General features: G+C 42.5%; 2 protein-coding genes across 5 annotated transcripts in view; one reads left to right on the top strand and one right to left on the bottom strand.

Annotated features, from left to right (window-relative positions):
- The window catches only part of PYGL (glycogen phosphorylase L), a 41,212-nt gene extending 20,982 nt beyond the window's left edge, over positions 1-20,230 (top strand). The window contains exons 6-20 of the mRNA XM_032405087.1: positions 1,199-1,310; positions 1,779-1,861; positions 3,989-4,132; positions 4,362-4,454; positions 5,135-5,281; positions 5,614-5,777; positions 6,237-6,351; positions 6,863-6,964; positions 7,105-7,252; positions 7,352-7,410; positions 7,522-7,663; positions 9,151-9,358; positions 17,240-17,374; positions 18,063-18,129; positions 19,877-20,230. Coding sequence (XP_032260978.1) covers positions 1,199-1,310; positions 1,779-1,861; positions 3,989-4,132; positions 4,362-4,454; positions 5,135-5,281; positions 5,614-5,777; positions 6,237-6,351; positions 6,863-6,964; positions 7,105-7,252; positions 7,352-7,410; positions 7,522-7,663; positions 9,151-9,358; positions 17,240-17,374; positions 18,063-18,129; positions 19,877-20,053 — 1,896 coding nt within the window. The 3' untranslated portion in view covers positions 20,054-20,230. The remainder of the gene's footprint in view (positions 1-1,198; positions 1,311-1,778; positions 1,862-3,988; positions 4,133-4,361; positions 4,455-5,134; positions 5,282-5,613; positions 5,778-6,236; positions 6,352-6,862; positions 6,965-7,104; positions 7,253-7,351; positions 7,411-7,521; positions 7,664-9,150; positions 9,359-17,239; positions 17,375-18,062; positions 18,130-19,876) is intronic.
- ABHD12B (abhydrolase domain containing 12B) overlaps positions 17,976-20,832 on the bottom strand; it is a 29,952-nt gene continuing 27,095 nt past the window's right edge. For 3 of the 4 annotated variants that reach the window (XM_032405088.1, XM_032405089.1, XM_032405090.1), the window contains one exon: positions 19,056-20,758. In XM_032405088.1, coding sequence (XP_032260979.1) covers positions 20,731-20,758 — 28 coding nt within the window. In that variant the 3' untranslated portion in view covers positions 19,056-20,730. Of the gene's footprint in view, positions 18,149-19,055; positions 20,759-20,832 lie in introns of those variants that run through there. The other variant, XR_004299543.1, reaches the window with a different exon arrangement.

The raw sequence follows: 20,832 nt of genomic DNA, 5'->3' as shown, positions 1-20,832 counted from the left end.
GGGAACAGACACCAGAGAGAATTAGAAGTGCAAGTGCCATAGTGGGGCAATGCCTGTGAATGACAGAAGGGAGTGGGGAGAGGAGGAGGCATGGCACCTATGAAGAGAAAGGGGGAAAGAAAGACGATCCTCAGTAAGAGCCTCAGTGGGCCTTATAACTCAGAGCAAGCAGCCAGGCTGATGGGGCCCGAGGTTAAAGATTGCTCATGAGACAAGTCCTAGCTCTCAAGATCTCACCACAATGGGAGCATCCCTAAGAAAACAAACCTCAGCTCGGCTGGGCTCGATCTCCCAGGTGGTAAGTTGTGCCTGAAGTTCTCTAAAGAGACATCCGAGCTTTGTGCTTCCCCAGCTGCCTCAATTACACTTCAAGGGTCAGAAGGACAAATCATGTTTGAACCCAGACTCACCCCCACTCTGTAAACACCTTTTCCTGATGGATCACAACGTGCTTTAAAAATCTCCAGAGACTTTTATTTTCTAGTAAAAGTCTTTAAAGAAGGGTGATTTATTACTTCGAGGTCATGGTCTTCATGGAAGCATGACTGAGTATATATGATTGACTGATACAGGCTATAATGCTTCGTTCGTTCATAATTCAGCAGACCACATTAAAGAGATTTGTGTACGTTTCAACCCTACCACTGACTGTGACTGTGGGTAAGTCACTTCTCTCTCAGCCTCATTCCTCTCATGTCCAAAATGAGTGGATTGCACGAAATGATCTCTAGCATCCTCCAGCACAATCAGTCTGTCATTCCCCTTCCTTAGAGCTTGACTGATGAGGCAGGGAACAGAAGTGAGTCTTTTCCCACATAAATTTTAAATTCACATGCAACGCAGTTATCTTCCTGTTCTCTGTTTCAGTGACTGTCACAGACTGAGTTAGATTTTCCAAAGCTCACCTCTTACACCCATCTCAGCTAATTATCAGCTGATTTGTAAGCCCACTAAAATAACTCTTCTTCATGCAACTTTGAAAAATCTTGCATAGCATTTTCAATATCATCTATAATCTATCTTCATATATTTCCATTCCATTGATTTTGATCCGTATTTGAAATCAGAATCACTGAATTACCTACACTAAACTTACGCTGATTATTATTTTGTAATCCCTTGCTGTGTCCCGGCCCACTGTTCAGCCTACGTCACCACACATGGGAAACTGAGCAGCTGCTTCGGTTTAATCCCACAGGTGGTCCTGGCCCTGCCATATGACACCCCAGTGCCTGGGTATATGAATAACACCGTCAACACCATGCGCCTCTGGTCCGCGCGGGCGCCAAATGACTTTAACCTCAGAGACTGTGAGTACAGCCTGGGCTCTCATGAATGTGCGTGTGTGTTTAATCTTTCTGATCTCAGAGGCAACCAGATCAGCACCAGCTCTAAAAGAGGGCACAAAACAAGGATCTTGGGGACTGGGACATGAATGGTTTCTGTGTGTGTCAGTGTGTGTGCGTGTAATCTTTCTGATCGCTAGTTAGTATCGCTAGTTGAGAGAAAAGCTTTGAGTTTCTGATCAGAGCTCTCCAGTGAGCAGCCATTGTATGGAGCATGCGCGGAGGACATTTTAAAAGCAGTCCTGCAGTCTGGCCCTCTTAGACTCTCATGCGAATCACAGCATGGAGGGTTGTGGAAATCCTTTTGGATTTTCAGGAGTTGTAGGAATCCCTACATCCACGTGGTACACAGCAAGCATCAGGTGAGGTCAAGGGGCTTCGATAACAGTGGCTGGCTTATCTATTTATTCATTTTTCTAACCTTCCCCTCAGTTAACGTTGGAGACTACATTCAGGCTGTGCTGGACCGAAATCTGGCCGAGAACATCTCCCGGGTCCTCTATCCCAATGATAATGTGAGTGGTCGAGCTTGCTTTCTCAGTGGAAACAGAAGCAGTCTATTTCAGAAGCACTTTTCCATAGCCCATAAAGCACATCTTCAATACTGATTTTTTTTTCCTTAAATGCACTATAATCTCCATATCTCTTCCTGAATTGTCTAGATTTCCCCTGCCACCCAAGTAAGGAAAACAAATTTGTACAATACATGAAGTCAGAATTGGTATTTTGCCCTTGACTAGTGACCTCACAACCAATTAGGAGGTTATGTCTGTACATTTCGAAACAAAACCTGGATATAAAAGATGAAGTGAAGCACTGGTAAAATACTACCCCCTTTCCAAATGGAAGTTTCTTCCACAGAGGCAGAAGACCCTGGAGGTTTCCTGCCTGGCCTCTTCCCCTCGCTGACAGGCTCTTCCCAGCCTTCTACGCTCAGGCGAGGTGGGGTCTGGACCTCAGAGCACACCCAGGAGCAAACGCTTGTTTCTTAGGCCACATATTCATCTCATGAAATTTTTTCTCATAGGTGATTATTCCCAATTTTACACTAAAAATAGCTTAGCTAAAATTAAAAAAAAAAAAATTTTAACTTGGAACTGCATCACAGATGACCACTGTGGATTCTTAGTTGGTTTAAATATACTTAGCTCTATCTTATATGTGGGTAAAATTATTTTCTTGAAGCTATAATGATTACTCTTTTAATAATAAGTCTCAGAAACAACCAGATTGGTACTCTGCTGTTTGCTGCAGCATTTTCAGAAACTTTATGGTATATGTGATTTTTTCCTTCGAGAGAGACATTGTGACTTCAGTACATGTCAGAAAAATCTCTGACCCAAAAGCAAAAAGTCGTTTTGTTTCGTGGTAAGTTAAAGTAAGAATCCCTCCAAGCACTGCCTAGCCAAACCCAGCCTGCAGAATTATTTAACTGGAAGGGGCTTGAAATTAATCCTCCTGTCTTCAGTAAGGACCAAACCTAACTTTACTTGGAAATAACCATCTATGGCAATTCATAGGGGACACAGAGTTAGCATGGGGTGCAAAGTTAACTAAATTCATTGAGTAAAAGGTAGCTGTCAGGGTCATGCCTGTTTTTAAGTACGAGTTGATAAATCATTTTTGTACTGTAATTACAAAAGCAAACTCATTCACTCTCGCCAACTTGGCCATAGCCCTCCTCCAGACATGAGTCCCTCTTCCAGGAATCTTGCAACTGTCGTCCCTCTGCAGCTAGTTATTTTTTTCTTTGCTTAAAGCTCTTTAAAGTCTTCTGATCATCTATAAGAAAAGTGCAGAATCTCAGATGTGCTCCTTAAGTTCCTCAGTGGTACGGTCATGAGTTCTCAGATGCATCCTCCATGATCTTGCCTGAGGTTCCCACCGTGCAGGACTGTTTGCTCTAATCTTTATCACCTTCAAGGGAAGGCTCTTGCAGCTTCCTTCCTGGCAGAATTGATATCCACTGCCTGGGTTCTGAAATTTGGTTGGGAGAAGAAGGCCTAGAGTCTCAACAATTCAGCACATAAACTTTCACTTAAACCCCTTCCCCACATTTTCAGTACAGAGTGGTACCCCTGCTTTCGACTCTCCATGCCTCTCTCCAGCCCAGAGGCCCCTGTGTTACCATCTCCAGAGAATACACATTGGGCTTCTGCCTGCATTGGGGAAAGAGATTGCTCAGCTGGGGGGGACTGGGGGTGAAGTCTGACACCAGCTGCTGCTTAGGCTCATGGCTGACCTTTTACTGTATCTTCTCCCCTACTTCCAAGGGCACCGGTGCTGCCAAGTCCTGAGCCTTTAGGGGCTTTGGGGCATAAATTTAATTGCTTTTTGGCTCTTCTCTTCTATTCAGTTTTCCTGGGTCTTCTGGCCCAATTACCACTCACCCATCTATTTTTCAGCTTCAAAAAGGTTGTTGCTATTGTCTTGTCTCCCATTCCCTTTATCCTGTATGCCTTCTTTAAATCCCTTTACACTTCAGGAAAGAGCAAAGCCTGATGCTTGGCCTTCAACCTGCCCTCTTCCTCCAGATGTCCTATGAGCTTTCATCTTAAAGTTCTCTGGGCAGGAGATCTCTGGCATATTTTGGCCACGCCTCACAGTGTGAACCACTCTCACTCCGTCTCTCTGGCTTGAAGTTTTTTGAAGGGAAGGAGCTGAGATTGAAGCAGGAGTACTTTGTGGTGGCTGCTACCTTGCAAGATGTCATCCGACGTTTCAAAGCCTCCAAGTTTTGCTCCACGGATAGTGCCAAAACTGCGTTCGATGCCTTTCCAGACCAGGCAAGTATTCTGTCTGCGAACATGGACAGAGACAATGAGGGATCAGGACTTCCTATCAGATTTACTCCCCTTTCTCAGTACTAAAAAAGTTGAGTAGGTGCGGCAGGCTTAAAGCGCCTCAGCGAGGGTGGGCATTCTGTTTGGTGCTTTGTGCAGACGTCCATGAGGGTAAGGAAGCCAGACTGCGGGCCATCCGTCACCCGCGCGCTGATGCCTTTTCCCCGTACAGGTTGCCATCCAGCTGAATGACACACACCCCGCGCTCGCCATCCCTGAGCTGATGAGGATTTTTGTGGATATTGAAAAACTGCCCTGGTCCAAGGTCTGGATAGTTTGGCTTCCTTTTCCTTTAATTAATAGTATATCTGTGGTTCAGAGATTTTGCCAAAAGCTCCTTTTACAGTTTTTCAAAATAAGTTACTGTTGCTCACTTCCAATGGTTAAAGGTGAAGTCTGCCTGGTGCTAACATTTCTCTGTCCTTACAGCTTTACAGGGAGGAAGACTAATAAGTAAATACATTCCTAATGGGACCCAGCTCCGTAGCTCAGACTTACACTGTGATTGCCGTTTCTGTGTCGAAAAGGATTCTAAATTAAATTCTCCAACCTCAGAACACAGCTAATTATGTGTCCCCACCAGTCTGCAAATCAGTATTTTAAACATACTGTGTACTTTTCTCGGAACATTACTTGTTTGTATTGCTCAGATTTTGCTTTTAATAAACGGCATGTTAGGATAGTAGAGAAGACTTATCAGTATGTTGTCTTCAGTTTTCTCAGACAGTTTTACAAATGGCTGCTTCCCCCCCCCACCCCAGAAAAAAACCATATTCCCATTCTCTGGATGATTTGGACCCTGGTGGAACTGAATGTGTCTAACTGTGTCTGACTGTTGCAGACCGGCAGGAGCCAGGGAATGTTTGGTCTTGTGGGATTGGGTGTGCACCCGCAGGGCAGCCTTCTTGCAGAGGGAAGCAGCTAACTCCTCTCTCCTTCCCTCAGGCCTGGGAGATCACCCAGAAGACCTTTGCATACACCAACCACACGGTGCTCCCAGAGGCTCTGGAGCGCTGGCCCGTAGAGCTGGTGGAAAATTTGCTTCCTCGACATTTGCAAATCATTTATGAGATAAATCAGAAGCATTTAGATGTAAGTCATTTTGAGAGATTCCTACCCCTTTTGAGAATGAGGTCTTGAGATGTTAAGGGTGGCTGCAGTGTTCCCTCCCACCAAACTGGAGGCCCAGACATCTTCCAGTCATAGATACATCAAAAGTATTCAAGACTGGGTGGGGCTCTGTTAAAGACACTTTTTTGAAAACACTAAAATGGAGGATGGCATCTCCCCAGGGTGAACCCAGCCCCTCTGTGTGGCAGTGAAGTTCCATATTTGCTCCATTAGAGATTTTGGGGAAGTGAATGACATTATCTTAACGCTTAAAACCTGAGTGGCCAGCAAGGCCTTTCTCTTCCCTTGGCTAGAGAATTGCGGCCTTGTTTCCTAAAGATGTCGACCGTCTGAGAAGAATGTCTCTGATTGAAGAGGAAGGAGGCAAAAGGATCAACATGGCCCATCTCTGCATTGTGGGCTCCCATGCTGTGAATGGCGTGGCTAAAATTCACTCCGACATTGTGAAGACCCAAGTGTGAGTCTCCATTCCTGTGGTGGTGGGTCCAACGTTGCTCTGTTAATGCACTGATGCTAGTAAATGCAGGGATGCATTTTGGGATGAAGAAAGGCCCTGTCAAAATGTGCAAAAGTATTTTCTTCTATACAAAGTAACCTTCTTTTCAAAAAGAAAATGCCTTCCTCTCTGAACCATCCTACTTCTAGATGTAGGAGCCAAAAAAAAAAAAAACCTACTGAAAATCTGGTATATATGTCAGTGCCAGGAAATCATATGGAGGTGACTTGATTTGGAGTTTTTCTTATAATTATGTTGAATTGCAAATGGATCTCGATTTAGAATGACAGCAGTAGCGCTGCCAGCCCCCCCCCCCCCCCACCACCACCACCTTTAATCTCTCTAAGCCTACACTTGGCTTCTGGAATGTAACAGGAACCTGCTCTTTCAAATTCAGCGATGTGTCTCTTCTGACTCCAGATTCAAGGACTTCAGTGAGCTAGAACCAGACAAATTTCAGAATAAAACCAATGGGATCACTCCGAGGCGCTGGCTCTTACTCTGCAACCCAGGGCTGGCGGAGTTAATAGCGGAGGTAAGGGGGAAGTCAGGGGAGGCCTGACTGCAAGGCTACAGGTGGATGAGTGCTCTTATAATCCGAGAATCCAGTCCAGCCCTCAGTGGGTGACGTGTGCTGTCCCACAAGGCTCCGTGCTTGATTGAATTCTCTGCTCTAGCCTGCTTGAAATTCTTAATTTTTTAAACAAGGGGTCCACAGATTCCATAGCTGGCTGCCAGTACTCCTGTGGCCCACAGATGGAAGATGGTGGCCCTATTTAGTAAGCGAAGGTGATAAAAATAACTAGTAGAACCTGGGTTCTGTGTTACTCCTTGTAGGTAGGTCTCCTGTTTTTAACACTTACTGCCACTGAAACTACAGTTAAGATCCTAGCAGAGGGTTCTTCCCAGCCAGCATTTCCAGGCTCTTCTGTGAGGCGCGCTAGTCAGCTGTCCTGATGTAGGCGCCTGCCACAGACTGACGGAAACTGCGCAGGTGCGCTGGACTGCCGTCCCTGACTAACATCACCTCTTCTTTAAACTGAAAGAAAATCGGGGAAGACTACGTGAAAGACTTGAGCCAGCTGACGAAGCTGCAGGGCTTCCTGGACGATGACGTCTTCCTCCGAGAAATCGCCAACGTGAAGCAGGTGAGGCTTCCCGGTGTGGATTCCTTCGGCGGCACTAGTTCTGAGGGTTTATGAAGCTCCCCCCCCCCATTTTTAAAAGCAGACCAGCTGCTGATGCTTCCGAGTCAAAAGGGCTCCGGCATGGCGCACTGTCTCCACAGGAGAACAAGCTCAAGTTTTCCCAGTTCCTGGAGAAGGAGTACAAAGTGAAGATCAACCCCTCCTCCATGTTCGACGTGCACGTGAAGCGCATCCACGAGTACAAGCGGCAGCTCCTGAACTGCCTGCACGTGGTCACCATGTACAACCGTGAGTCACCCCGCGGCCGCCGCGCCCCCTGGAGGCGGGAGCCTCGCCACCCCAGCCCACACCCGCCCTCCATTCCACCCACTCCTAAATCTTTTTCAGGCATTAAGAAAGACCCCAGGAAGTTATTCGTGCCCAGAACAGTCATAATCGGTGGCAAAGTAAGCTCATTCTATTCACTGGGGATGCGGGGGCCCAGAAATGGCAAGAGTGCCATTTCTCCACTTCATCATGGCTGCCTGCCGACCGTGTGTTTCCCGTTCTTCCCCAAGGCTGCCCCAGGATATCACATGGCCAAAATGATCATAAAGCTCATCACCTCAGTGGCAGAGGTGGTGAACAATGACCCTGTGGTTGGAAGCAAGTTGAAAGTCATCTTCTTGGAGAACTACAGAGTGTCTCTTGCTGAAAAAGGTAGTATCCTCATCCCAAATCATGCAGGGCCAGGGCAAATTCTCGGGAACGGTTACATGGTAGGGAAAAATGAGGTAGCTAGGTTCTGGGGGTCAGTAACTTAGAATAGAAAGTGTCACTCTTGGGCAAAATTATGGCCTAGGCTAAGAGTCTTGGAGATGATCCAGATGACAATGAGATTGCTGTCCCGGGAGTCAGTATCACCGATTCCCTTTGCAAGTGCATTTTCCTGCCAGCTAGCTAGCCAGAGTTGGGTGCTGCAGGAGGTGGCCCTGAAGTTTGGGCAAAGTGCAGACCGGGCTCTACAAAGCAAAGGAAAAGAAAGGGTCTTCCATTCCCAACTCCAGTTTTGCAACAGAACACCAATTCCCCAGCCCCCGATATTCCTCTGGTCACTTCGTGGAATGAAGAAGGGCTGTCATTTGTTCACGTGGCAACAGGGAATGAGGACAGATGTCAGGCTGCCAAGCATGAGGCTTAGATGTGCTTAGACTGATCACGCATGGAGTTCCCACGTGGGGACAGTTAGACTGGCAAAAAGCCAACATCCGTTTCTCACTGCTCTCTTTGCTTATTTGCATCATGTGCTTACAAAGCACCGTCCACATGCAGATGCCAACTGTGCATTCACCCCAGTCCCAAATTTAAAACAGACCTTTCTCTTTTTGAGGTATTTTTGGGTCCTCTGATGTTACTCTTTAAGACTGTATGCAGAAAGAGAAGAGCCAGGTTCCTACCGATGCAAATGAAGAGATACCTAATCCACAAATAAGCCTTCAAAGTAAAACAGAGAATTGGTTCTGACCTTTGAAGTCAAAGAGGGAGAAGGAGTGGCAGCACTAATTTGTGTGTAAATTAGGCTGAAAGGTCAGAGGCTTGGTGTCTAGCCCCAGGCACACCTCAGGTGCACCGGGTGCATTTCTCTGCCATATAAGCGGGAGGGAGGGAGGAGGTGGAAAGTGGAAGGAATGCAGAGGATCCAATTTCCTCAGATTATAAAGGAAGAGTCAGGAGAGACTGAATTTTAAAGATCAAGAAAGAGAAGTTTCAATCTATTTTATAAGTTAATTTTAAAGATCAAGAAAGAGAAGTTTCAATCTATTTTATAAGTTATCAAGCAGAAGAAATAAAAACAAAACCATAACAAAAATTGGAAGGAAGAGCAGGAAGAAGAGAAATGTAGTGTCAGCTTTTATAGAAGAGCATAACAGGTGCTCTCTGGAGTTTACAGACCAAGGAAGAGTAGTATGAGCATATACTTATTTAGCACTGTGGCCATCACCACCCAGATAGCACATCAAAAATGGACAAAAGCAGTTGCCTGAGTCAAGGGGAAGAGTGAGATCATCCTTCCATACCATATGAATGTTTACCTTGATGTACATGGACTACTTTAATGATCAGAACAGGCCAGCTAGATAAATACTCAGATACAATAGGAGATCTAGAGAGACAGAATCACTGATTATAATATACCTTGCTTGCAGTCATTCCAGCTACAGATCTGTCGGAGCAGATCTCCACTGCAGGCACTGAAGCCTCAGGGACAGGCAATATGAAATTCATGCTGAATGGGGCCCTGACCATCGGGACCATGGATGGGGCCAACGTGGAAATGGCAGAGGAAGCTGGGGAAGAGAACCTGTTCATCTTTGGCATGAGAGTAGATGATGTGGCCGCTTTGGACAAGAAAGGGTAAGGGAGCAGCTCCTCCTTATTGGGCAGGTGCTCCACCCCACCCCCAGGAGGGTGCCTGCCCACCCAGGTATCCCACTGAGTCAGGGTCATGTGAAATGCGGCCACACGACATTTCCCATGCGCCTGGGCAGCCTCCTCACAGCTTAGTTTTATTAAACTGTATTTTAACGGATTGGATTATTTTTAGTATTTACTGTTCTTTGGGTCTTCAGTTATAAGGAACTAATCAAATTTAGGGGGGAAATTTTTCCAGATCTAGTCAAATATTATTGATACTCATGTTGAACTCTATAATAATAGCTTCTGTAAATGCTAATGTTTCTGAGTGCATTTTTCACAGCTAATATAGCATCTAGTGTATTATTTTTGTTTCATTTTTGAAGTCCAGTATAGTTAATGTAGTGTTACATTAGTTTCAGGTATACAATATAGTAATTCAACAATTCAGTACATCACCTGCCCACCCAGGTATCCCACTGAGGCGGGGTCATGTGAAATGTGGCTACAGAACATCTCCCATGCGCCTGGGCAGCCTCCTCACAGCTTAGTTTTATTAAACCCAGCAAGTGAACGTGAAAGGGACTTGGGCACAGGTGCATGAGGTCCTTGCTATTTGTTAACGGCCGGTGTAGTTGGTTACATTAGTTTCAGGTGTACAATATAGTAATTCAGCAATTCAGTACATCACCCAGTGCTCATCATGGCAAGTGCACTCCTTAATCCCCATCACCTGTTTAACCCATTCCCCCACCCTCAACCCATCTCCCCTCTGGTAACCGTAAGTTTGTTCCCTGTAGTTAAGAGTCTGTTTTTTTGGCTTTTCTCTTTTTTTCTTCATTTGTTTGTTTTGTTTCTTTAAGTTTTATATATAAGTGAAATCATATGGTATTTGTCTTTCTCTGACTCACTTATTTCACTTAGCATTATATTCTCTAGATCCATCCATGTTGCAAAGGGCAAGATTTCATTCTTTTTATGGCTGAGTAATATTCCATTATATGTGTATACCACTTCTTTATCCATTCAGCTATCAGCAGACACTTGGGCTGCTTCCATAATTTGGCTATTGTAAATAATGCTGCAATAAACATAGGGGTGTATGTATCCCTTTGAGTTAGGGTTTTTGTATTCTTGGGTAAATACCCAGTGGTAGAATTATATGGTAGTTCTATTTTTAACTTTTTGAGGAACCTCCATACTGTTTTCCATAGTGTCTGCACCAGTTTGCATTCCCACCAGCAGTGCACGAGGGTTCCTTTTCTCTGCATCCTCGCCAACACTTGTTGTTTCTTACATTTTTTATTTTAGCCATTCTGACAGGTGTGAGGTGATATCTCATTGTGGTTTTAATTTGCATTTCCCTGATGATGAGTGATGTTGAGCATCTTTTGATGTTTCTATCAGCCATCTGGATGTCTTCTTTGGAGAAATGTCTCTTCATGTCTTCTTCCCCTATTTAATTGGATTATTTGTCTTTTTGGTGTTGAGTTATATAGGTCTTTATATATTTTCAATACTAACTTTCTCAGGTAAGTCATTTGCAGATATCTTCTCCCATCCAGTAGGTTGTCTTTTAGTTTTGTTGAGAGTTTCCTTTGCTTTGCAGAAGCTTTTTATTTTGATGTAGTCCCAAAAGTTTATTTTTGTTTTGTTGCCCTTGCCTCAGGAGACATAAACAGAAGATTGTTGCTATGGCACATGTCAGAGAAATGACTGCCTGTGCTCTCTTCTAGGACTTTTATGGTTTCAGGTTCACATTTAGGTCTTTAATCTATTTTGAGTTTATTTTTGTGTATGGTGTAAGAAAGTGGTCCAGTTTCATTCTTTTGCTTGTAGCTGACCAGTTTTCCCAGTACCATTTGTTGAAGAGATTTTTTTTCCCGTTGAATATTCTTGCATCCTTTGTCTAAGATTAATTGACCAGATAATCGTGATCTATGTGTCTGTTTTTGTGCCAGTACCATACTGTTTTTGCTTACTGCAGCTATATAGTATATCTTGAAATGTGATACCTCCAGTTTTTTCTTCTTTTTCAAGATTGTTTTGGCTATTCAGAGTCGTTTCTGGTTTCACACAAATTTTAGGATTATTCTAGTTCTGTGAAAAATGCTGTTGATATTTTGATAGGGATTGCATTAAATGTGTAGGTTGCTTTGGATAGTATGGACATTTTAACAATATTTGTTCTTCAGATCCATATACATGGAATGTCTTTCCATTTCTTCGTGTCATCTTCAATTTCTTTAATCAGTGTTTTATAGTTTTTGGAGTATGGGTCTTTCACCTCCTTGGTTAAGTTTATTCCTAGGTCTTTTATTATTTTTGGTGCAATTGTAAATGGAATTCTTAATTTCTTGTTCTGCTGCTTCATTATTAGTATAAAAAGGCAAGTTTATGTATGTTTATTTTTGTATCCCATGCTCTTATGAGATTTGTCAGTTCTAGTAGTTTTTTGGTGGAGTCTTTAGCGTTTTCTATATGTAGTATGATGTCATCTGGAAATAGTGAAAGTTTTACTTCTTCCTTACCAATTTGGATGACTTTTATTTTTGTAGTTGTTGTTGTCTGATTGCTGTGGCTAGGACTTCCAGTATTATGTTGAATAAAAAGGGTGAGAGTAGACATTCTTATCTTGTTCCTGACCTTAGGGGAAGAGCTCTCAGTTTTTCACCATTGAGTATGATGTAAGCTATTAGTTTTTCATATATGGCTTCCATTATGTAGAGGCATGTTCCCTCTAAACCTACTTTTTTGAGTGTTTTTATCATGAATCGTTGGTGTACTTTGTCAAATGCTTTTTCTACATCTATTGAAGTGACCATCTGGTTCTTATCCTTTCTCTTGTTGATGTGATGTATCACATTGATTGATTTATGAATATTCAGCCACCCTTGCATCCCAAGAATAAATCCCACTTGATTTCATGGTAGTGTTGGACTCGTTTTGCTAATATTTTGTTGAGGATTTTTGCATCTATGTTCATTAGAGATATTGGCCTGTAGTTCTCTTTTTTTTTTTGTAGTGTCTTCATCTGGTTTTGGTATCAGGGTAATGCTGGTCTCCTAGAATTAATTTGGAGGCTTTCCTTCCTCTTTTTTAAATGTTTGGCAGAATTCACCTGTGAAGGCATCTGGTCCTGAACTTTTGTTTGTTGGGAGTCTTTTGATTACTCATTCAATTTTATTACTGGTAATTGGTCTGTTCAAACTTTCTATTTCTTTCTGATTCAGTTTTAGGAGTTTATAGGTTTCTAGGAATTTATCCATTTCTTCTAGGTTGTCCGATTTGTTGCCATATAATTTTTCATAATATTCTCTTATAATCCTTTGTATTTCTGTGGTGTCTATTGTTACTTCTCTTCTTTCATTCATTTCTGATTTTGTTTGAGTCGTCTTTTTTTTTATGAGTCTGAATAAAGGTTTATCAATTTTGTTGATGTTTTCAAAGAACCAACTCCTGGTTTCATTGATCTGTTCTATTGGGGTTTTTTAGTTTCTATATTGTTTATTTCTGCTCTAATCTTGATTATGTCCTTCCTTCTACAGGTTTTGGGTCTTGCTTGTTCTTCTTTTTCTAGCTTCTTTAGGTGTAAGGCTAGGTTGTTTATTTGAGATTTTTCTTGCCTCTTGAGATAGGCCTGTATTGCTTTAAACTTCCTTCTTGGAACAGCTTTTGCTGCACCCCAAAGATTTTGGACTACTCTGTTTTCATTTTCATTTGCCTCTATGTATTTTTTTATTTTCTCTTTGATTTCTTGGTTGACCCATTCATTGTTTAGTAGCATGTTATTTAACCTCCATGTATTGGTGCTCTTTCTAGATTTTTTTCTTGTGGTTGATTTCTAGTTTCAAAACATTGTGGTTGGAAAATATTCATGGTATGACTTTAATCTTTTTGAATTTATTGAGACTTATTTTGTGGCCTAACATGTGATCTAGAGAATGTTCCACGTGCACTTGAACAAAATGTGTATTCTGCTGTTTTAGGAGGGAATGTTCTGAATATATCTGTTAGATCCATCTGATCCAATGTTTCACTCAAAGCCACTATTTCCTTGTTGATTTTCTGTGTGGATGATCTATCGATTGATCCTAAGTAGGGGGTTATAGTCCCCTACTATTATTGGATTACTACTGATTACTTCCTTTGTTTGTTAATAGCTGCTTTATGTATTTGGGTGCTCCCATGTTGAGTGTATAAATATTTAGAATTGTTATATCTTCTCTGGATTGTTCCCTTGATTATATAGCCTCTTCGTCTCTTTTTACAGACTTTGTTTTAAAGTCCATTTTGTCCAATATCAGTACTGCCACCTGCCTTTCTTTTTACTTCCATTTGCATGATAAATGCTTTTCCATCTCTTGACTTTCTTTTTTTTTTTTTTTTTAAGATTTTATTTATTTCTTTGAAAAAGAGAGAGAACATGGGGGGGGTGGAGAGGGAGAAGCAGGCTCCCCACTGAGCAGGGAGCTGGACATGGGGCTTGATCCCAGGACCCTGACACCATGACCTGAGCCCAAGGCAAACACTTAAGTGACTGAACCACCCAGACACCCCTCCATTTCACTTTCAATCTGCATGTGTCTTTATGTCCAAAGTATGTCTCTTGTAGGTAGCATATAGATAAATCTTACTTTTTTATCCATTCCATCACCCTATGTCTTTTGATTTGAACATTTAGTCCATTTACATTCAAAATAATTATTGATAGGTATGTACATATTGCCATTTTGCTGCTTGTTTTATGGTTGTTTTTATAGTTCTTCTCTGTTCCTTGTTCTCTTCTCTCATGGTTTGCTGGCTTTCTTTAGTGATACATTGGATTCCTTTTTCTTTATTTTTGCATATCTATTACTGGTTTTTGATTCGTGGTTATCATTAGGTTTGTATATAACATCTTAAGCATATAGCAGTCTCTGTTAGGTTGATGGTCGCTTAAGTTTGAAACCATTCTTTACTCCACCCCCCACCCCACATTTTAGGCATATGGTATCATACTTTTTACATCCTTTCATTTTGTGGATCCCTTGACTGATTTTTTTTTTTAAGATTTTATTTATTTGAGAGTGAGAGAGAGCATGAGCAGGGGAGAGGGGCAGAGGGAGAGGGAGAAGCAGGCTCCCCACTGAGCAGGGAGCCCGACACGGAGCTCAATCCTAGGACCCCAGGATCGTAATCTGAGCCAAAGGCAGATGCTTAACCAACTGAGCCACGCAGGTGGCCCCCCTTGACTGATTTTTATAGATATACTTATTTTCACTGCTTTTGCGCTTCCTACTTTTCTTACTCCTACTTATGATCTTTCCTTTCCACTCGAAGAATCCTTTTTAACATTTTTTTTAAGATTTTATTTATTTATTTATTTGAGAGAGAGAGAGAGAGAGAGAGAGAGAGAAACAGCATGAGAGGGGAGAGGGTCAGAGGGAGAAGCAGGCTCCCCGCTGAGCCGGGAGCCCGATGGGGGGCTCAATCCCAGGACCCTGGGACCATGACCTGAGCTGAAGGCAGACACTTAATGACTGAGCCACCCAGGCACCCCCTTTTTAACATTTCTTGTAGTCACGAATTTAGTGGTCACGAATTCCTTTAACTTTTGTTTGTCTGGAAAAACTCTCTCTCCTTATATAATGAATAACAGAGTATTCTTGGCTGCATGTTTTTTCTTTCAGCACTTTGAATATATCATGCCACTCCCTTCTGGCCTGCAAAATCAGTGAAAAATCAGCTCACAGCCTTATGGGGTTTCCCTTGTATATAACTGTTTTCTTTTCTCTTGCTGCTTTTAAAATTCTCTCTTTATCACTACTTTTTGCCATTTTAATTACCATGTGTCTTGCGGTGGACCTCCTTATATTGATTTTGTTGGGGGCTCTCTGTGAATCCTAGATCTGGATTTCTGTTTCCTTTACCAGATTTGGGAAGTTTTCAGCTATTATTTCTTCAAATAAAATTTCTGCCTCCTTTTCTTACTCTTCTCCTTCTGGGATCCCTATAATATGAATGTTATTACACTTGGTGGTGTTGCTGAATTCCCTAAGTCTATTTTCATTTTTTATTACTATATTTTCTCTCTCCTGCTCAACACAATTACTTTACATTACTCTGTCCTCTAGGTAGCTAATCCTGTCTTCTGCTTCTTCTAGTCTACTATTTATTCTATCTAGTGTATTTTTAATTTCATTTATTAAGTTCTTCATCTCTGGTTCATTTTTATGTTTTCTCTCCGTTTGTTAAGGATCTCATTGAGGTCCTGCACACTTTTCTCTTAAGACCATTCACTCTTAAGACCATTACTGTAAAATCTCTATCAGGCATATTACTTATCTGCATTTTATTTAGGGCTCTTGCTGTGATTTTGTCCTGTCCTTTCATTTGGGACATTTCCTCTGTCCCTCATTTTGCCTAACTTTCTGTGTCTATTTCTATGTGTTGGGAAAGTCGGCTATGTCTCCTGCTCTTAAAAGTAGTGGCCTCATGAAGAAGAGTCTGGTAGTGCCCTGCAGTGCAGTGTGCCCTGTTTATCAGAACCTGGTGCTTCAGGGCTGTTCTCTATGCATATTGCACACACCCTGCTATTGTAGCTGAGCCACTTTTTCCTTCAATCCAGTTGTCTGCAGCAGCTCTCTTTGCCTGTTGTAGGCACAGTTTGGTCCTTGTGTTGTTAGTGAGCCAGGCTGGGGCCACCTCGGGCTTGAGCAGAGTCAGATCAGGCATTTGCCAGAGCTGCAATGACACCAAAGTGTGACTCTGTCCTCCCCTGAGAAGCTTTCATGGGCGGGCAGTGCTTGGAGGCAGACCAGCTGTCTGTGCTCAGCCCACTGCTGGGGCTGCAGTCTGATTGTTGTGTGTGGTTGTCTTCTCCCCTCCCTGGGGCAGGAGTCACTTCGGAGTGGTGCTGGCCCGTGTGGGGGCTGCTTGCACACAGCTAGGCTCACGGCCCCACTTTGGATGGGCTCCGGCCAAGAGCACATTGTAGGGGGCAGGAGCACAGGAGAACTCGGGGGCAGGGTGGGCAGTGCCAGCGAGGTTTGCCCAGGTCTGCTGTGGGAGGGGACCTGGAGCAGAGGCCTGACTGGCGGGGCAGATCTGCAGAGGAAGCTGGGGGCTGGGCGCACTGTTAGCAAGTCAGGCGGCCAGTGCTGCCACAGCACTGTTCCCACAGGGGTCCGGGTGGCTAGGCTGGGGGGCAGGGAAGGGAAATAGTGCCCAGCAGCTCCTTTGTTCCTGGAGAAGTCGCCTAAAGATCCCGATCCCTGTCCCTCTAGCATATGCTCTGAGTTAGTAAGCAAATCTCCCTCCAGTATACCCCAGGTGTTTTTCTATACTGTATCTCGGGGCTGCTTGCTGTGCTGTCCCTTTAAGGGCAGGGACGTGGCTTCCTGTAGCTGTCCCCGCTCTCCCAGAGCCAAGCCTGCTGATTTTTAGAGTCCCAGGTGGTAAGCCCCACTGATGGTAAGAACTCACAAAATTCAGCCCTTCTGGTTTTCAAAGCCAAATGTTCTGGGGATTCATCTTCCCCATGTGGGCTCCCCAGTGTAAGAGTCTGTTTCTCTACCCTCTTCATGCCCACGGCATCCCTCCCTCCTGAGGACAGTCCCATGGGTCCATTTAACTCCCAACCACGTCTCCATTCTTCCCACCCTCTTTGATGTGACTTCTTCTCCACATTTAGCTATGGAAAGTTTGTTCTGTGCTTCTTCAGGTTGTTGTCTCGGTTATTTACACCGCTGTGGGTGTTATCTAGCTGTATCTGTGGGACAAGGGGAGCTTAGGGTCCTCCTACTCTGCCATTTTCCCTGGAAGTCACCTGTCTAGTGTACTGTTAATCACACACACTAACGGAGCCTTTTTCTTATCACCCCCACTCTCACCCCACAGGTATGAGGCAAAAGAATATTACGAGGCACTTCCAGAGCTGAAGCTGGCCATTGACCAAATTGACAATGGCTTCTTCTCTCCCAAGCAGCCCGACCTCTTCAAAGACTTAGTCAACATGCTATTTTATTATGACAGGTGAGTTCCCACAAGACGATCGTGCTATTTGGGCCATGAAAAGGGGACAAGAACATCTAAACCAACTACAACACATCTGTGTAATTAGCATAGATCTGTGATCTGAAAAGCTAACCTACACTTGAAAAATTAGATATTCTCTACTAACTATGCAGGAAGGTTTAAGAACAAGACCCACAGATCTGGGATTCTTTTTCTCTTTCCACTGGTATACCCAGTTTTCAGATAACATCCATATGCTGACATTCTTACATGTGGGAAGAACGAATACAAGGTTGAGAGCTGGTTAAAATTCTTGTGAATAGAAATGTAAGTCTGGTAAACCAGCCATGCCTGGTGTTTTGCTAAAGAGAATTTGTCAAGAGGGTGGTGCATCTGGGTGGCTCAGTCGGTTAAGCATCCAACTCTTGGTTTTGGTTCAGGTCATGGTCTCAGGGTCATGAAATCAAGCCTCACATCTGGCTCCCTGCTCAGCATGGAGCCTGCTTGTATTCTCTCCCTTTCCCTCTCCCTCCCCCTCTGCCCCTCCCCCTGCTCATGTGTGTGTGCTCTCTCTTTCTCTCTCTCTCTCCCAAATAAATAAGTCTTTAAAAAAAAAGCAAAAGATAATTTTAAGTGGAATCTTAGCACACATATTTTAATGAAGATTTTTCTTGTTTTGTTTTTCCCTTCCAATCACAAAAAACAGGTTTAAAGTCTTTGCAGACTATGAAGCCTATGTCAAGTGTCAAGAAAAAGCCAGCCAGCTGTACATGGTGAGTACACTGCCAAGACCTATAAAAGAAACCAGTTTACTATGGTTAATTAAAATTTTTGTTTCTTTTTATTAAATCTAAATAACAGGGCCCCATTAATCAACCCAGAAAGAGAAATGAGGCAACTATCTAGGATATTCAGACCTTATCTTCTAATAGAATCATATCCAGTCCCCCAAAAATGTATAGGCCAGAGTAAATTAAAGTTAACAGCCATTAGCAAGGAGGGGCAGTACTCAGATTAAGCTGAGTGGCTCACTACCTGCCTCCAAGAACTCAAAGTTCAAAGTTCAAAACTCAAAGACAAAAGAAAATGGTCAACTCTAGCTCTTTCCTCTTGATCTCCACTTGTATTTGTGTGTAGAATGGCTAAGAGGAAAAGAAATATAAATAGAGCAGGAGAGGAAAATATGACAAGGGCAAAGACAAATGTGAATGCCAGTTTTGCACAATGGGTCTCTTTTGCTAATGTTATGGCCCAAATCCAAAGATGCCCGTCTCAAAGCCCAGCATTTGGTTCAATCTTTCTTGTTCATTAGTGCTAATTGCAGTTTTTACTCATAACAATTATCGTATTTTGGGGCTTAGAAGCATGTTGGGAAGTCTATTCATTATCCATTTAAATAGTTAAAGAAAGTGAAGAAAAGGAAGCTTTCATTTTCCTCTTATTTAGCAAGTTTTCAACGTCCGAATAAACAAATTTTAGACTCTGTGTTGCAGTACCTTATGGAATAATCATAGTTTTGGCTTTTCTTTTAAATGTTTATAATGCATTGCTGATGGCTTTGAGTAATGTTCTGGTCTTTTTCTTTTTTTTAAGATGTATTTAATTTTCTGAGTGAGAGAGAGCAGGGGCGGGGGGGTGGGGCAGAGGGAGATGGGAAAGAGAAACTGAAGCAGACTGCAAGGAGCTGAGCGCAGAGCCAGATGCAGGGCTCGATCTCACAACCCTGAGATCATGACTGAGCCAAAACCAAGAGTCAGACACTTAACCGACTATGCCATCCAGGTTCCTGTGTTCTGGTCATTTTTAATGAACTTTTAGAGTTCTTTACAAAATCATGAGGGTATAAAATAAATAGCTTCTTATATTATTTTACATAAAAATTATAAAATTTGGATAGAATATATTTTATTAAGGATAAGGCCTTAATTGATCCTGTTTTGAAACCCCGATAGAGTATTTGGGATTCAGTATAAATCAACTGGGGCATCTACCTTCAGAAAGAACAAGAAAGGAGAAGTAGGTCAATAAATTGTCCCGTTACATTGTTTCCCTGCACAGCAGCTAACATTCTAGAGTAGTGTTTTTCAAACTATGATCTAAGCCACAGGTTAAATCTCTTGACACAGCATCTAGCAGACAATGAACATTAGTCTCTTCCTTCCCCTCTAATTTAAAGGGATGTGAAATAAAAAATAAAGCATGGGAAATATGGCTTGCATGCCAAAATATTGTAACCATAGCAACAATTACCAATTAGGGAATTTACATCCATGGTTTCTCTTAAAATGAAAAATACTTTTTTTTTTTTTTGTTCTTAAGAGAAATATACTCTAAACAGGAGAAAAGCATGATCTGCCCTATCTAGCTCTCAGCTGTGAAACAAATGTATTTATGATTCACTACAACTTACTCCTGTCATCTTTCCCCTTCAAATGTGCTTGGATATGCTTGGCCTAGCATTTGTCATAAAGTTCGATGGGCACTCAGGCCATGGGCCATATATATGTGTGTTCTTTACAGAATCCAAAGGCCTGGAACACAATGGTACTCAAAAATATAGCTGCTGCAGGGAAATTCTCTAGTGACCGAACAATTAAGGAATATGCCAGGGACATCTGGAACATGGAGCCTTCAGATCTCAAGATTTCCCTATCCAATGAATCTAGCAATGGGGTGAACAAAGCCAATGGAAAGTAAGTTGTAAAATGTCTCTAGAAAAAAAAATAACTTCTTACTGGATTTAAAAACTTTTGCAATATTCTTTGATTTTGTTTTGTTTTGTTAGCTAATAATCTAGTTAAGAATTTCTGGGAATTAGGAGGGAAAGTGTATGACTGTATTAGGGCTAAAAATAAAGTGCCAATTTACAAGGGCTACATGAGTGCCAAAACTTGTTATTTGATGGCAGATTGAGTAGCATGCTAGGACTTTCTCCAGGGCTATTCAAAAAGCTAGAAAATACTGGGAACTTTTTAATGCCATTTAAATTAACTAAACTGAAACACAAATTACTTAACTACATTAGAGTACCTTTCTTATACTGTTAAGTCCCAACCAAAGACCACCTTATTCACAGATATCCCCAGCATGTTTGGTAACCACACATTTTTAGATGGGATCCAAATTTTACCAAATTCTGATACTCTACAATGAGGTTTCAGTTTGTTCCACAAAGTAGATTATGATAAGCTAAATGACAACTTTCAATAATGCCCAACATCCCTGCTTTCCCTTACTAAAATGGCAAGTGAATTGTAGAAATGTCAGTGACTTCAGCTCATCCCAGCAGCCCAGTACGATTTTACATGAAAAATATGCATCATGGGTGGTGTCTGGACCAAGTCTTCAGTGCAGATTTCTGTTACTCTCAGACCTCATGCCCACTGCTCACTCAGGAAATCTCTGCAAAAAAAGGACCTAGGTCAGCTCACATGCTTTTTCCACTTCCCAGTCTAAGTAAGCCAGAGCAGCCCTAA

This window comes from Phoca vitulina, unplaced genomic scaffold (assembly GCF_004348235.1).
Source record: "Phoca vitulina isolate PV1807 unplaced genomic scaffold, GSC_HSeal_1.0 scaffold7, whole genome shotgun sequence".
NCBI classification, from domain to species: domain Eukaryota; kingdom Metazoa; phylum Chordata; class Mammalia; order Carnivora; family Phocidae; genus Phoca; species Phoca vitulina.
The sequence above is the reverse complement of the archived record's forward strand: the minus strand, read 5'-3'. Positions and strand labels throughout refer to the sequence as shown.